This window comes from Rhinolophus ferrumequinum, chromosome 20 (assembly GCF_004115265.2).
Source record: "Rhinolophus ferrumequinum isolate MPI-CBG mRhiFer1 chromosome 20, mRhiFer1_v1.p, whole genome shotgun sequence".
NCBI classification, from domain to species: Eukaryota; Metazoa; Chordata; class Mammalia; order Chiroptera; family Rhinolophidae; genus Rhinolophus; species Rhinolophus ferrumequinum.
Window position 1 is genome coordinate 18,401,277 of NC_046303.1, and position 18,143 is coordinate 18,419,419.

Below are 18,143 nucleotides of genomic sequence, written 5' to 3' on the forward strand. Positions count from 1 at the left end.
TGACGTCCACTCCACTGTTGAGGGTGCAGTGTGAAAAAGGTTGCTGTATCAGGTTCGTGACAAGAACACATATAATATGAATATAGGGAAACAATGCTGGTAAACCTGAACCAATTCAAAGTGAGAAGCTTTGAAGGTTTTATCCTACTCCTCTTAGGACCCCCATAGAATTCGAATGACCAGGCAAAGTACATTTTTAGTCCTCAGCAGAAATTTGAATTTCTAAGCTGTGGCGCTGGGTACCAGGATCCAGTCACCACGGGGGATGGTTCTCGTGGTGATGGTGATTTGTGGAATATAAAGTGTGAACAAAAGTGCATTTCTTTGGATGTGTTTGAATGAACAGGTTTAACTATACCATAAAATTAAACACTGCTCCCGACAAATTATGTTGTCTACTACAGCTTTAGTAGCAGTAATTACCCTTCTCCTGATTAACCATTATTTTGCTGTATCCTGCACCTTTTATGAACATAATTGGCTCAGGGTAGATCTGTGATCTCCTGCCAATACATACACAGCTACTGTGAATGTAAATAAGAAAACTCTGCATGCTTACTGAGAATGCTCCAAAACCCCAGTCCTCAAAACTGCCAGGAATGGACCATGAAAATTCTGCCAATACTGCATTTTTAGTGCGTAGAGAATACCGTTACAGACAAAAGAGAGAAGGTATTTGGGTGAGTACGTTATTACCTCAGGTTGATGTATTTTCCATAAGGATATAATGAATCTATAAATGCTGTTAGCTACTATCTATAATAGCATCATTTTAAATTAGACTCAGGATCACTGGTTTTTAATACTAGATGGACCTTAAAGAGTATTTCTTTAAGTGCCGTTTCTATGAAACTGGGAGTTGCTACTCTCCTCCTTCTGACTCCTTTCCTGTTAATGGAGTAGTATTCCTTTGGGTTATTTTTATCAGCAGAGCAATCTTGAACATTAGATAAATAAAAACCCACAAAAGCAAATTTAAAAAATATTCTAGGTTGGACAACTTATTTTTCATTCCCAATACCTCTCACCCTAAGGTGCAACAATACTAGAGTAGTGAAGATGCTGAGTATCTTAGTGATTCGGGAAGCCTCAGTGTGCAATTTCCTCTGCCCCATGGCTCCTGGGTAGCAGTCAGCAACGCTCAACCTGCAGAAGATAGAGGAGCTACACAGACTGCTCAGAGTGTGCTTTCCCTTTACCACTATTTGTTAAAGCAGAGATTTGGAGATAGTCCCGTTCTTGGGTACACCGGAACTTTTATGCCCTTTATTAATCAAAAGTTCTCTGCAGATGGTTTGTGAAATTTAGTGGTGGTCACATGGAGAGAATGGAGTCGCAACAACTGCTTGTTATGGGGCTGAATTGTTATGTGTTCACCCGAAATTCATGTTAAAGAACCCTAACCCCAGGACCTCAGAAGGTGATGTACGTGGAGATAGGGCCTTTAAAATGATTAAGTTAAAATGAGCCCATTGGGGTGGGCCCTAATCCAATCTGATTGGTGGCCTATAACACAGGAAATACAGACACATACAAGAGACACCCAGGGGTGTATACATGGAGGAAAGAGCATATGAGGATACAGAAAGAAGGTGGCCACCTGTAAGCCAAGGAAAGAGGCCTCTCCTTGAGGAGAAACCAAACCTGCCAACAACTTGATCTTGGACTTCTATCCTCCAGAATAGTGAGAAAATACATTTCTGTTGTTTAAGCCTTCTGGTCTGTGGTATTTTGTTATGAAATCCCTAGCAAACTAATCAACTGCTTTCACCTGCCTCCAGACTATAAGAAATTCCTGACGGTCCTTCAAAGTCCAGCTCCACCCATATTTAGGAAAGAAACACGTATAAAAACTGAAGACCATTCAAAATCAAGGAAGAGATTATATTAGCCCTGCAATTTGGAAGGTACTTCCACTCATGAGGATTACACTCTATTCAACAAAGCAAGCAGTCTGAAAGGAACCAGAAGATCCTTAGAATTTGGAGCTGATAAGTCAAAGATGGAAGAACTAATTTTCACGGGCTTAGTGGTGATTGTGTTACTTGAAGTGACAGCTGGCGATGCCAGTGGTTTGAATGGCCTTTGATTATTTTAGGAATTTGAAGCAACAATTTCAACCTGCTTCTCTCCATGGGTTGTCAAGATGCACTGCAAGGCGGTGTTTAAACCCCAATATTTGTTTAGTCATATTAAATGTGGCAATGTACTATTATAACTTTTTAATTACTTCTCACATATTAAGCCTTGAGACCTCAATTTCATAGGATCACATAGAATCTAGCACATTGCTGAACATATGACAAATGTGAACCCATAAAAAATACGCGGTGTTGATTAATTCCTGGTCTCTATGTGTAATTACAAAGAGACTTTCTTTCCATGACCACTCAATATAAAATAGTTCCCCCATCATTGACTCTATTTCATTTTCATCAGAGCCCTTATCAATAAATCAAAATACCTTGTATACCAACGTGTCACATGTCTCTTGTCAGTCTTTTCCATTACAATATAAGTTACATGAGGGCACCTTGTATGTCACATATCCTCAAACGCCTACACAGTGCCAGGGCAAAAATAGGTGCTCAGCTAATATTTGTTATTTACAATTAAATTAAACCTCATGGATAAAATGAAAATATTTGTAAGGATCATTTTATTTCTTGGTTTGGATTAGACAGAAAAGTAGTATGTGTTTGTTTCATGTTTGAAGAACTTCACAAAACAACCTGTCAGATGAGTTCTAATTTGCTAAAACCTTTTTACCCTCTTTGGGAGAGTAATTTTGCCTTGAGAAATCACATGTAAAAATGCTATGATATCTCTAGAGTACTTGTTATATTTTAAGATCTCAAAAAGGTATCTGTAGAGATGGGTTATGATATAATAATTTCTGGAACATCATATGTATAATGTTTGTGTAATAACTGAAAAATATTCCCTGGGTGGAATTAGTTGATGATAATTACACCATGCGTGATACCTAATTGCTTAATATAATAATATACTCTTAAAGACATCTTACACCTACCTGAAACTCAATAGAAACATTTATTACCAGAATTAGGAATCATATGCCAATTGGTCATGGCAAATGTACCTTATCTTCCATTTCAAAATAGTCATTGTTTTTCAAAATGTGTATTTAGAGTTTTGATTTTTCAAGGTACTTGTCAAGTCTTTAGTTGTGCAAGCTAAAGGCAAATATGCTCAATACACATTAGGAAAAAAAGAAAAACAACTCACTTGTTTATGAATGAACGGCAACACCACTGGAAAAACTCAAATATTTTCTAGTATCATAAAATGCAAGGATGATGGCTAGTGATTCAATGGCTCTGAGAGGGTTAGCAATTTACAATTTTTTATTAACTAAGCCCTGATTATAATATTTTGTCTAAAATAAGAGAATTCACCTTACACATACACAATCATTCAATTCTTAAACAAATATTTATTAATCATTATGTTTACTGTGATATTTCTTTTGGGAAATAGGATGAAGAAAAACAAACAAACAAAAAATCCCTTCCATTCAAAGCTGAAGTTTTGGTAAAAGAAGAAGACCAAAGAAGTTATATTTACTTCAGAATTGCTAGAAACCTGGGTACAAAAATAGTAGAACCTGTATCATCTTAAAAATAATTGTTTCCAACAATAAAACACAATACAGAATGCTGAATCAAAAAGACCAAATTTACCTAAGAATTTAATAATAAACGCAAGTTGTATTATTAAAATGCAAAATCTGAAAAACGTCTTGCAAAGTGACGGAATGGGCTTTGTTAACAATTGAGTTGTTCAATGTGCCTAAAAACGGAAAACCTTCAGAAACCTCCGAGGTGGCTTCGTGACCTTTACTGTATTACAAATAGGCCCAATGTGCAAGATCCACGTCCATTATATGCTTGAATGAGCTCAGTATTTATTGTTCTTTCATATCATTAAAAGAGCTAAAAGGTTGGGGAAAATGCATACTGTAAAGAAAGGTCAAGTGGTAATCACGGTGTGAAATGCTGTTACATGTGTAGCTATAATAATTCTTTAGATTTTATGCTCCCTGGAGAGGAAGTTGCTCGAAATTGTTCCCCTACAAAGGTTTATTTTGTGCTAAATATAGCCCGGCACTCTAAATGGTAGAATGGGCCTGACCTTTCGTTCCTCCGCATCTGCGATGGCCTTTTCCCGGCTCACTTTCTCTGTCTGAAGCCCGATCTTTGTGATCAGAGCTTCAGCATCATGATTTCTCAGTTGCAACTCGGCTTCTTGAGAGGCCAGCCTGGCTTTTAGATCCCCCACCTAAAGGAAAAGTCATTATTTTGAAGTAACTTGCGTTGACAACAACAAAATCAGATATAGCTTAGTTTGTAAAATGAATTCAAGGATCTCTAGCAGTTTGTTATTGTGCATCTCTTTCTACCCTGAGATGACTTTAGTCCAATGTGCAAAAAGGCAGCACCCTCCCCCCTCCGTTTTTTTTTTTTTTTCCATTCAGGAAGATAGAAAAATGTTTTCCAATGGTTTTGTGAAAATGTCATTAATTTATGTCGGCACCAATGAGAAGTTCATTTTTTCAACTTATTCTCCACGGTTGAAAGCCCCACCATTGTTCCCCATGTGAGCCCACATTACCCGTACCCCTTGCTTTTTGGGTCCTGTGCAGCTTAGGCTCAACTCAGCAGAGGCCCTGGGAAGATTGCTTCATGACAAGCTGGAAGAACCATGCTTTCATTCTCCAACAGAAAATTGCTAGAGACTTCTGACGTTGCAGATATCAAAACTCCTTGGCTGTTATCAGTTTACTGAATCAGTTGCTTATTTTGAAAAGTCCACAAACAGGTATTATCTCTTCCCACAAAACAAGAAATGGCCCTGCTGATTTTTTTTTTTTTTTTTACCTCATAGGACGTTCACCTTAATACCTACACTGAGAAGGGAAAAACAAGAAGTGTCTTGTGGGGATCAGAACGGTGTGGTCAGAAGCCCAGGGAGACGCAGCTTCCGCCTGGGGTGGGAGGGGCACTAAATAACTTCCCTCAGCTCTTGTGGCACTCAGTCTTTCTGAGGCACCAACAAATTCATCTGCTCAAAAGAAGGATTCTGCTCACTTTTTACGTTGGGATTTCGTGAGGTTCAGAAGGTACCCCTGGGCTCCTACGTCTGAGGATTTTGTAAATAAAAGCAAAAGTGAAAGGCTATAGAGAAAAGCATGACTCAGCTCTCAGAAATACGTGAAAGGACCTTTACACATCATGATAATTAACTCTTCGTTCTACTGATTTTCCAGAAGTATAAATATTACTTTGGTGTTTTTTTTTTTAAATGATAGAAGCAAAAAACAATCATAACCATTTATGTTCACTCAATTACTAAAGGCACTTGACTGGTTTCACCTTGTGGAACAACATCCCACCACCATATCCAAGGGCTCTGGTAACCCTCACGTCAAGTTTATTTACACTCTACGTAAAAGGCACGGCGACCACGACTGCCACCTGTACTGTTAAAGCTTAAGCTAAGACTGACTGTTTAGCCTCTCTGTGAACTCAGGGTAACACTGCACAGTGACATTTGCTTCTCTCTTCTTGTAAAACTGGTTGTACGTTAGGCCATAATCAAAAGAATCATCCAAGAGACTGGGAAGAAACTGTTATTTCTAGCCCTCATTTCAGTTTCTAAGGAAGCTGTTAGGTCTGAAATAGGCAAAGTGACTCAATTCCTGGATGCGAGGCTTATCTATGAAGAAAGGTCACTACGGCTATCTATGATGACCTAAGCTGACATCTAGAGAAGAGACAGGCAGCTATAAACAGGGTTTCCTCATAGGAAACTATGCTTCCTTTTCCTAATAATCCATTAAAAAAAAAGATTCTTAAGGAACTATGAAATATTCTAATCCCTCTTCTGATAATAAAAGCATTTCATGCACAAGTACTTAACGAAAAGAAATCACCTAGTCTCTCAATCAAGACTTTGTGAATCTTCCTCTCAGACTTTCTGCCTGTTGTTTCTAGCCCTGCACTTGGCAGAGAGTGGATTGTTAGTTCCCTTCTTTCTTCCCCTCCCCCAACCTCCTGACTCATCAACACATAACAGAGATGATTATTAGAAAACCACTCATCTTCTAGCTCAACAGGACTCCTAGGAAAATCTTTCCTGGGGAAAAGGGTCTTGACTTAAGTGAGACAGAATTGGAGAGCCAGGTAGAGAAAGAAAAAGAAAGAGGAAGAGGTCAAAGAGAAACCGTGTAATGTAAAATCTGCATAAAAAGGAAGAGTAAAAACATTCTTTAAAAGGATGAATGAAAAGATGCACAAATGTGGATGTACTCTTTGGGGATTTCACAGAAACTATTCTTTACATCACTCAATCCTGGAAACCTCTTCCCTCCAGTTTCTCTTTCCCAGTTGTGGTCTGCCCTACTCACTGCTCAGTAAATATCACAGCATTTCATCAAAGAATCGTTCCTGGTGTATGAATCTTAGAGGGAAAGAGGTAAATGGTGCTTTGGCCTTCAGAGTGAAAGGTGCCAACATGTGCGTCCCCAACCAGGTTGTGGCTTATTTCAAGCCCAGGTGCAGATGGTCCAGTCATGCGGTGGGAGGAAAAAGTAGCCCAATCTCTTGCAAAGCGACAAAGTATGACCTGATGACAATACTCTTAAGGAGCCCACTGGAATTTCTGGACTGGACAGAAATCCTCGTGACAAAGGATTTTTCCTCCAGCTCCAGGTGGCCCAGAGAAAGGTGGAGCCATTCTCCAAAGTCTCCATATTCTCTCATTGTAATTTCTTTTGACCAGACACAGAGAGACAGCATGGGATCATGAACAATCCATGAGCTTTTGAGCAATACAGATTTGGGCTCTAACCCCAACCTCACTGGGTCTGTGACCTTAAACTCTTTAAGCCTCATATACAAAACTATAGCAGAAACACCTACTTCACAAACCTGTTTGGTGTTTAACAACCAAATTAGATGATAGATGTATAGACCGACGCGAATTCTCTCCTGATTTACTCCTGGAGGTTAGAGGAACTGTCCTTCAATGCAGTAGGGGGCCTTGTGACCAAGGATGAAGGCAACAAACTGTGGTCATGCAGCAGCCTACCTGCCTGTCTCCTTGTACCTGCCCCCAAAGAGACTGGAGAGTCTGTGAGACGGATCCTTTCAGGGACTTTGCTTCACCTTTCTGTTTGCACCTTATGTCTCCCTGTTTGGTCCCAGAAAGATGGCTGGTCGGCCAATGATGAGTAAGATTCCCCATGGGGGGGACAACTCAAGCCAGGCGCAGTTGAGTGGGGACCAACAGGAGAACCCACGGGGTTTGTAGAGGTGGGCACAGCCCCCCACCTTCCCCCAGCTAAGGAGAGGCTCTGCCTCTGTGGCTGCATTCCTTCCCAAAACCTGCAAGGGAAGTGATTCAATGGTGTGCTCTCCATCTATTCATATACACAAAGGTTTTGTCCCTTGAGGAAGTACAGACATCCTGAGACTTAGGGTTCAGCTGCCTGCAGGCAAGCGTGATTGGCTTGAATCAGTTTCCTATTATGTGTGGGATTTACAGATCTTGAGACTGACAAGCTTTATCTCCTTTACTTCCCCACCTAACTAATAAAAGCTAATGCATAGGCCTAATTCGGGGCATCCAGTCCTTGAGACTGGGGGTCCCTTGGCCCTGTTTTTAATCTATTATTGACTACTGTCTTTTCTTAACTCTGCACCTCCCTCCTTGCTCCCCACAACTCTCGTCGCGTGGGACGTGACAACAAACACTGGGCATTTTTATCTAAGAGAGATGGTGGCCAAAAGATGGAGACCAGACGCCAAGGTTGGAAAAAACTGGTAGGCTTGGGAACCCCAATCACAACAATCTCGTCGTCACTTCTTCCACTAGGAAATGATGCGGGTTGAGAATCCAAGACCAAAACGGACCATAGTTCCATCCTCAGTGACAATAAGCTCAGAACACTAAAGCAGTCGGAGACAAGATTGAGGAATCAACTGTGTCGGTTCCCTTCCACATCTCTACACTGCTCGATAATGAGTCAGGCCGCAGGTCTCTCTCCAAACCAGCTGTGACAGAGGAATTGGCTGATCCCTTTCTAGGCTTAGGAAAACAGAAATCGTGTGTTCTTTGTGACCTTAAATTGTAACATTTTAGCATTAGGCACCTTATGTAAATGGGTTGAAATGATGCTTCAAAAAAAAAAAAAAAATTAAGAGCATAGATTTCACTCAGTTCTAATACACCCTGGTCATACCTGAGAGGCTGTGGTTTTCAGCTTCTGGATGCCATTCATCAAGTGTTCCTTCTTCTGGGATACCTCTTTTTGCTTGTTGTTCAACAGGTTCTTAAACAGTGATATTTGTTCTAGAAAACTCTTTGGGGTGGTATAATTGTATCTTCTCTCATTTTGGTAATACCTGGTACTCATTTCATTTACGCTGGTATGAACATATGCCATGAAAAGGCTAATGGAATCTTTGTCCCGTGGCTGAAGACACAAATATTCCAATTCATATGAAATTCTCTCACATTGAAAACACAAATGCAATTTAAAAAAAGAAGAAAAATCAGCAAAATTATACAGTATTTTTTTTCCCTAAAAGCAGAATAAATTACAGTAGAATCTATGAAAACTTAGTCTTTTAAGGGAGATACCCACAGGATTAGCGATGACAAAAACGCTTTCAGCTTTGCTAACCCTTTCTTGCCAAGTGGCCAAAGGATTTTCACGTGTTCCACACACTAAACCCCAAAACCAACGTATACACGTAATACAAGCATTGCTTTTCACAACTTGATTTTTGTCTATCAAGTGTGAAAGAGGGAATGGAAAAATTGAGACACCATACTCAGTGAAGTATTTTTGGTGTTACTTTCAAACTAAACTTTAGGCAAAGTAAACCAACAACTAACTCTGCAGTCACTGAAAAAAAAAAGCTGAAAACTGAGAAATACACAGTTTATAAGAATCCATGTGAAAACAAACTGGATGGTAAAGTATAAAAGTCAGTGGGAGAAAAATATGATCTTTTCTATTCTTACTGTGGGTGGATGTGTGTGGGGGGGTGGAGTGGGAGAAAAAACAACCAATAACTCTCCTTTGAAGATTTACTGGAGGACCATAACCCCCTCCCCTCTATACATTCTTTCCTTTTTGTCCTCTATGACTTCTGAGGTAGTTAACTTTTTAATTTGTGGAGTCACATCTCCCTCATTTTAATGATTATTTATTGCATTCTGTACAAGATGAACCAGGTTCAATTAATCAAGGGAAGCCTAAAAATCAATTAATATGAATTAAATGAGCTACACCAACTCTTAGGAGAGTCACACATAATTTACCAAAGTGTTGTCAATAACACTCAGACTTCTTTGGGAAAATTGTGCACAAGTGGCTGGTGATGCAGTTAAACGTTGCAAACCTGCACCGTTAATATTAGAACCAGGGGTGCGAGGAGAGTCAGACCAAAGCTTGCTGGTGGAAAACAACTGCTCCTGAGCACCACTGACACACTGAGCTTTCCCACAGGGTGAACATTCCCAAGTGGGTTTAAAATATGTACATATTGGATTGTTCTGCATATTCAAACTCCATTTCACTCGCAACTGACATGTTTTTAAAGCAAAAATTAAATCTAGACTATACATCCTGAATCTTCTTCATCCCTAGTAGACCCATGACATGTGTATGTTACTCAACAGTGGACTCAGAAATATCAATTTATAAGGAAATTATATAAACTCCATATGAATCATATTCCCTCGGGGATTTTACATTTAAAAGAGCCTGACTGCAATATAAACATGGGCAGAAATTCACTCCTGCTGTTTTGTTTTAATATGAACCAAAAATGTGCACATATCTCTCGACAATACAGATAAATGCTTCCTCAGCCTAATGCAATGTCCTGACAGGAAGGGGGGAAAATAAAAAACAACCACCAACAACAAACCCTGGCCTCGGCCCAACCATGATTCTTATGAGGAGGCTCCTGGGCTGCCCTGAAAAGCTCTCTTTAACAACAGTTTCATTTGTAAATCCGCGATGGAAGAAGTGGTTTCCGGTCGAGCTGGAAGTGGCCCGAGACAACTTGTCTCAATGGGGCAAAATAACTATTGTTACCGGGCTTAACAAAATGGCACAGCATGGGAGACTCGCAGAGCCAGGGAGCAGCTGGTTGCAATTCACACTGTTTTTCAGAAAACTCTAATCGTTCCAGAACAGACCTCTTTGATGACTGGTCTTCCCTGCATTCTCAATTTGTCACTTTCTCTTATGATAAGGTCACTAGTGACAGCACTTCCTGACATTAACAGCTGTGGCTTTTAAAAGGGTCATTGTAGAACTACTAATTGCAGTAATTTCATTAGCATAAATTATTTATTCTGCCATTCATTCATCTCCAGTTTTCTTTGGGGGGGGCGGCAGGGAGGAGATGGCTGCTGGGGTTGCTGCAGGGTTGGCAGAGTAACGCTGTATTTTTCACTTTCAGACATGAGAGCTAAGAACATCATTCCTGCTGCATTTGGCCCCTTAATGAAAACCAGTTGATCCCATTCTGTAGTCACTGAGCAGCCAATCACGGGGAAGGCAAAAATAAAAATAAGCAAAGTGTCACTATCGAATGATTAGAAACCCAAGATTTCTCCTCTAAGGTGCTTTGGAAAACAACGCTGTACGCAACACATAATCAAAGGAAAAGATGGCACTGCTTTTTCCTCACATTAAGAGAACGTGTTTAACTTCTACTCCCTCGGTTGGTTCACTGCAAACACAATAGTGCAAATAAATCTCTACTACTTGGTGTGACAGTTCTCGGATGGTGTCACTCGCTGCCACTCCAAGTACCCAGCCACCTGACAACTAAAGCAAAGGCCTAGGATGTCCCTGTTGTTAAAAATGACAGGCAGGAAAAATCAACTGAAGACCAATACTGGGAGACCAGAACTGAATCAAATATCCTGTTATATAGGATTGTACACCTGCCCACGACCAGCAAAGATGACTGTACTTTTAAATTTGGGCTTCAGGAGTATTGAGTCTAAGGGAGGGGTTGTGGGCAGGGCAAAGGAGAAGGGGGGAGATGAAAGGAAAACTATTTTCTTTTTTTTAAAGTTTAACTTGGGGTAATTTTGTAACATACAATGTCATGTACCTACAGTCTATATTGCAAGTTTTTCTCAGAAATTATTCCTATGTTAATTTTTTTACAGCTCTATTGAAATACAATTGACATACAAAAAACTGTACATAGTTATTATCCATGTTAATTTTTAATAATTCCAAAACTGCTGAGTTTTAAAATCTATTATTTGTACTTTTTAGCCCCTTTGGGGGCTGGTAAAAGAAGAGGTTATATTAATTAGATACGTGAGTTTGTCAGGTTGGTTTATTAAAGGAAATTTAATACTGCTTCACAGGAGCAGTACTGCATTTGAGCACCTCTCCTAAGCTCTTCAGAGTGCCGTTAACTCCCAGGAAAAGATTCTGGAGGCAGCCAGGGACACAGGGCTTAAATCCTAGGACCTGAGTGAGAGTTCCAGTTCTGTAAATTTGGGCAGATTATTACGTTCCCTGTACTTCCTCCTGCTAACAAAATCAAAGCTTACACTTTGGTCATTCCTCTTTACTCTGTTTCTTTTCTTCCTTTCCTGGTATTCCTCTTCCAGAATAGTCAACACATGTATAATAGTCGAGAGCAGGATTTAAGACTAGGGGCTCTGGTGTCCACGTGCCAAGGGGCCCGTTACCTGCTGAGTTTTGTGCTATGGCCTCCATCCCCTCACCTGTGCCCCCTGGCAACCAGTGGCTCCTCCTTAGAAGCCTGGTGATTAGAGGTGGTAAGCAATGCAAATGCAGGGCAGGTGGTACCTCTGTTGGTGCCAGCAAGACCACCACCACCAGACATAGGAGCCACAGGTCATAATGAGGCACCAAACAGTTTTCTAAGTCATAGGCTAAGTCATAGGCATTGTTTTTGTTTGTTACTTTGTTTGGTGAATGCATTTTGTTGTTAGTTTGCTCTTGCTTTTAATTTTTTGCCTTTAACTTGAGGGACCAAGTCTGGGTCAATGGCAAGATCAAGTCCAGCAAAAGCCGGCAATCTTCCAGGTAAGTTTCCAGTCGTTGAAAGAGGTAGCTTCAATGGTTTCTGAGAGAACATTAAAACAAAGAAGCAATTAAGGACTGAGGCTGTGAGCAGGTAAAATGGAACCCAGCTACTCTTTTTACAGCAAGTGGACCAGGCAGCAGATAGTGTAGCCGGTTCCGCTGAGGCCAGTACTAGAGCAAAGCCACAAAACTACAACTGGGAGATACTGATGTCTCTGATTTAGCTAAACTTTTGGCTAACAGCATGTCCAGGTTTCTGGGCAGCTATGAAAAGTGGACCCTACTATTGAGGGAGAGGGGATTCCTAAAGTTTACAGAACAGCAAAAACTCTGGGAAGCAGGTTTCTACTGTTTTCCCAATTTTATTCTAAATTTGATTAATGTGCACAGAGCAAGAAATGTATGATGGACAATACGTTACTGTGCATGTGTAAAGGAGGAGGGCTGAAGAATGGGGAAGGGTATCAACAGCCACCTTGGTCTTTTCTCACCTATTTGAATGTGGGCTTAAGCCAGTGTGAGATTCAGGCAGATTCTAGATAAATTTGGTTGCATTTGTTTTTGTTTTCATCCTTTCAAATGACTTTAGTATTCCTCAGAAAGAAGCTATTCCCCCCAAATTCGCAGAATTTCGATTGCACAACGTTATTTTTCTACTTTGTAAATTCACATTGAGATGTCCTCATTTATATTTCAAAGAAGAAAAAAAACTGTGCTAAAAATCATTAATGGAAATACTGCCTACATGCACTTATATTAACAAAATGTTGTTTACTACTCTCCGTGCTTGGCCTAACATGTTAAAAGGAACTCAAGAGACTTCTGAAAAAATCAGTCTTTAAATATAGTAGTAAAATAACTTTCCTCTTTGAGTGAACATTTGTCACAGTTGGTTTGGAAAATGGTAGGAAAATATGCCCTTTATACGTTACCAAACCCTGCAACAAGTTCTGGATTGCAGAGGTGGAGGCATGAGGAATTAAGTCACCGCACTGAAAAAGCCAGTGATATTGAGCTTGTGTAATTATTTTTACCATATTTTGCCATATATAATGTGCTCCCGTGTATAACGCACACCCACATTTTTGGCCCAAACATTCAGGGAAACAGAATTAGTACTACCCATGTATAATGCACATCCTCATGTTTCCCTCACAAATTTGGGCCCAAAGTGCACATTATACACGGCAAAATACAGTAAGTTCCATCACATCAAAAGGACAGAGAATTTTAACTCGCCAGTTGGCCGACATGCCTGAAAAAGCTGAGTTCCTCCGTCTTGCTCAGATCTTTATGCTACCCCTTCCAACGCAAATCTCACTCTTTAGCCAGAGAGCTCATCTTACCATTTTCATTCAGTAATTTCTCCCTTCAACAGGCCCTGCTTTCAAGGGTGTCTATTATTCATTTTGACTTGAAAAGCTATAATGTGGCTTGTCTTCTAACAACTGTTTCTCCTGCCTTTTTTCTTGAATATTCCCAACTGGGACCCATGCACTTCTCAGGAAGTTTTCCTCCCAATGACCATTTGTAACCTCATTCCCAAGGATACCCAAAGGCCTTTCCTTCTCTTGCTCCTTTCACCACATACTCCCATCTGCATTTCCAAATCTCCTGGGAAGGGGAGTGTTGTACTGACAGAAAGTGTTCAAATAAATACCCAGTGGTACCGAAGTGTCACACTATTTTGGTAATTCTGTCAGCTGTCATTTAGTTGAATATCAGGTAACAGAAAAGTAGCACAAACATTTACTTAGACACAGTCAGCCCACACCCCTGGATGCTGTGTGTGTACTGATTGAAAAATTATATGTCAACACACACAGAACTGCTTGCCTTTAATGAATCCTTTCTCTGTGGCTGAAGGGGGTCACCTTGGATAAGTACCTTATGCTCAGCAACCGAGGTCAATAATTAAGAAGTGCCCAAATTATGCTGATAACTTTCAGTCTTAATAATGGAAATTTAAACTAAGAAAGTGATCGAATTAGTGCTCATTCAAAAAAATTTCAAAGCTATTTTTGACCTCTACAGAAAAGGCACCACACATTTTTAGAAGAACATGGACGCGCTGCACTCTGAATTATAATTATTGCTCCTGGGCAACAAATTAGAAAGGTGGGAAAGTTAAATAAGCGCCCTGCACTGAAATGAAATCATCTGGTGAATTGGTTTGCAGGCAAAATTCAGCTCCACAGAAATGGTAGCACTTTTTAAATTCCTCTGTGGCATTCAGCGTCCTATAGGAGGCGTCATGATACCACCAGATAGAGTACAGCACCTGCCAGGAGCCCTCTGGACTTAACATGATGCAAGTCCTGCCTCATCCAGCAGATGTCAATGGTCACTGGCGTATCGAAGCTCCTTCAGTAGTGTTTTCAAAGTGGCACCTGCGTTCCCAGGAGAAAGCCCGTGCCCAAGCAGCAAAGGCAAGCATCTTACAAAAGCACTGTGCCAAACACCAGCTCAAACCAGGCCTAGAGCTCTGGTTTCCTCCCATTCGAGAAATTAACATGAAGAAACGAAGGGACCATTTCATGGATGGTGTAGATGCCTGACCACTGTGCTGTACACCTGAAGCTGCAGCTGAATAATATTGAATGTCAACTATAATTTAACATACACAGTCACAGGATATGGAATACAGCATAGGGAATAGTGTCACTGGAATTGTTACAGCTAGATACAATGTCAGAGAAGTAATAGATTAAGGGAGGGGGGTTATCACTTTGTGAGAGGTGAAATGTGTATTACACTGTTTTGTACACCTGAAACTAATAATAAAAATTAAAAAGAGAAAGAACGTGACTGGTCCATTTCTCTTCCTTACGAAACCACCCTAATAACATAGGCAGGAGAAAACAGAATTTTGCTGCTAAAAGATACATGCTGACTCTCTCTTTCTAATAAATCAGTATTTTGAACCCTTCTTGTAATTATTAAAAGATAAAATTATGCCCTACCAAATTCCAGTAATGCAGTGAGTGAACTTAGTGGTAGCCTAAGAAATTGGTGTTAATAATTGTGACCTTTATTTATCATAGTTAATGGTTTTCCAGATTTTAGAGTATAAAATATGGCTGGCAGACTTTTACCTAATGTTAGTGTTTGTCCCCATTAAATGGGCTTCCTTTGATTCTTCAGGAAGACACACAGTGGTGAAAGCAGTGTTTCAGGCAGAAATTATTATAATCACTCTGTGAGTGTCCACCACCCTACTCATCTGTTCATGAGAACAAATTACATGTATTTCCCTAAGTATAAGTGCTATGCATTGCCCGCTGATCAGTGGGAAAAAGTGAAAATCACTTAAAAAAACAGAACCATGCACTAACATTATTCACTCTTTATCCAGAAACCCAGTTGTTGTGGTTTTAAAGATCTAGGTAAGTGTGTTCAACATTAGGGGTGAGTGTAGACACCAGCAAGAGAAAGAACTTTCTGTATATAGAAAAGACAGTGAAATAAAAGAGATCATTTCCTCCCCCCCATTTATTTATAGAAATGTTTTAAGTGTGAGTATAAAGAAAAGAAGGAAAGAAGAAGGATTTAAAAGTCATAACCTTTATCATATACAGTTCTTCCCTGACAATCCAGCACTAAATAGATTAATAGACTTCTTAGGAAAAGACAATAAATCATATATAATAAAGCTATATATAACATATAAAAATAAGCAATAAGCAATAAAGCTAGATGAGTACAAATGATTATTTGTATTTACATTTAATACAAATAATTATTGACATTAAATTTGTAAATACACTCAGATTTCTAACCATCATGCCACCAAAAGATAAAAGATTCAACAAAATGTTAAATAATTGCTTTGGAAAAGCAGCAGTTATACCTTTAGGAGTAAGAGAGGTGACAGGGGCTTGTCCCTATTTACCATAAAGTTTCAACTGGAAGCAGACATCATTCCTGACATACTTCCAATCCTATTTTGGCTCTGAGAATCACTTTCCATGTCCAGTGTAGTCTAGGTACCTTTCCCCCTTATCTTCAGTGGGATCAGAAGTCAAACTTTCCTGGGAAATGTTCGCAGTCACCACCCTTCCAAACTATGTAATCACAAAGGTACTAAATACAGATAAAACTTTATTTCTAGGAAGTCTAAATGATACTTTCATGTTTACATTCCTTTTTTCCCTGTAAATCTGAATGCTCGAAGTTTTCTTTGGTTTCATGTAACCATTTTAAAATGTCATAGGCGGTGCAAATGTTATCATGACGAAATGACAAACATAACCTAATAAAGCATAAACCCATAAAACAAAGAACTGATTCATGATTTGACTTAGGGATTGCTAAATGTAGGGGGGCTGATTTTTCACCTGTCAGTACTGTAATGAGAAAAATCACAACTAATTGCCTTCCTTTGTGAAGATCAAGCATTGCTTGGCTATGGGTGGCTACTTTTTTCGATTGGGTCTTTAGTTGCGGATTTAAAGGGTTTATATTCAGTAAGCCCTATTATGATTCAAGGAAGTAATGATCCTGGTCTTCTGGTGAGTCAGTGCATGAGTCAGAACATTCTCACGTGCTGGAAGTGTGTGCGTGTGTGTGTGTGTGTGTGTGTGTGTGTATAAGTGCGTATGCACACACACCTCATGGTGCAAAGAGGTCAGTCACCGTCCATAGGATGTAAACAAAAAAAGAAGACCTTATCTTTAACAAACAAGGACAACTTTCTGCATAGGATGTAAACGAAAAAAGAAGACCTTATCTTTAACAAACAAGGACAACTTTCTGATAGGTGTGATTTGGAAATTATTTATTGAGGACTTTTGGTGAGAGTGAGAATGAGAGAGAGAGAGAGAGAGAGAGAGAGAGAGAGAGAGATTCTGAGGCTGCCATGACACATACCTCAATTCCCTTGGTTTCCTCAATGAACCTCCTGCTGACTGAGACCAGAGCGTCTTGCGGCCACGCATGAAACCAGTCAATAGCCGTGCAGTTAACTATGGCTGGGAACTTCCGAGCTCTAACTCTCAGCGTGTGACCAACTGGAGAGAAACACAAAATGACCTGTGGAGACATGGGGGCAGGGCAGAAACAGGAGGGTGATGAGTGAGCAAAGCATTATATTGCAATCCTAGACAATGGAAGAAAGGCATGCAGCCAACCGTGACATTAAACTGTCCTAAAGCACTACAGAGTGGAAAGTAACATGAACCTCCTTGCTAATCAAAGTGTAAACTTGCCCCGAGTGGCTGCCCCATCAAATACACAAAAATACTGCTCTGCACTTTCCTTAAAATTTTTTCCCTTTCCTTTTTAAACATTTTTGAGGATTATCATTAAGTGTGAGAAATGTGTTCTTTTATATTACACAAGTAACATTATCACAATAAAAAATAAAAATCAAAACCAAATCATCATGGCAAAATAATGCCAACACTTTCTTCTTCTATCGCCTTCCATTCTGTAATTCATCAGGCTCAATAAAACTGCGCAATACACGTTTTTGGTATTTTTTTATTTATTTTTTTTTAAAAAGTGTTTCATCATTTTAAATGTTAACTTTGTTCCATTTAAAATAAAATACATTTACTTGAGTTCTTCACATTTTTAAAGGAGTAAAAAACTCCGTTTATACAAGCTCCTGATAAGAAATGTGTGCTTCTGCTTTAAATCTCAGGTTTTATTTATATAGGTATTTAATGATTTGAGAGTTAATTTAAATCTGAATATGTTTCCATACTCTTTTTCAAAGGATTTTTTTTTTCTGTAGCATTTAAAAAATTCACATAAAATCACCAGGATACAGGAAGCTATATAAAATCTCATTTATCACGTGTTTTACTATGTTTATTTTATATACTATGGCTCTTCAACAACTCGAGATACATTCTAAGACCTAAAATGTTTTTTAACAATGCATAAGCTGACTGATCGTTTATTCATTATATTCAAGAGTCCAGTTACAGGGGTGGCCGGATGGTTTAGTTGGTTAGAGCGTGAGCTCTGAACCAGCAGGGTTGCTGGTTCAATTCCCACATGGGCTAGTGAGTTG

At 39.5% G+C, this 18,143-nt stretch overlaps 1 protein-coding gene across 3 annotated transcripts in view; it reads right to left on the reverse strand.

Moving 5' to 3' along the window:
* The window catches only part of DNAH11 (dynein axonemal heavy chain 11), a 294,793-nt gene that overhangs the window by 99,656 nt on the left and 176,994 nt on the right, over positions 1-18,143 (reverse strand). For 2 of the 3 annotated variants that reach the window (XM_033088403.1, XM_033088405.1), the window contains 3 exons: positions 16,994-17,155; positions 8,267-8,500; positions 4,156-4,302 (listed from right to left, as the gene is read on the reverse strand). In XM_033088403.1, coding sequence (XP_032944294.1) covers positions 4,156-4,302; positions 8,267-8,500; positions 16,994-17,155 — 543 coding nt within the window. The remainder of the gene's footprint in view (positions 1-4,155; positions 4,303-8,266; positions 8,501-16,993; positions 17,156-18,143) is intronic. The other variant, XM_033088404.1, reaches the window with a different exon arrangement.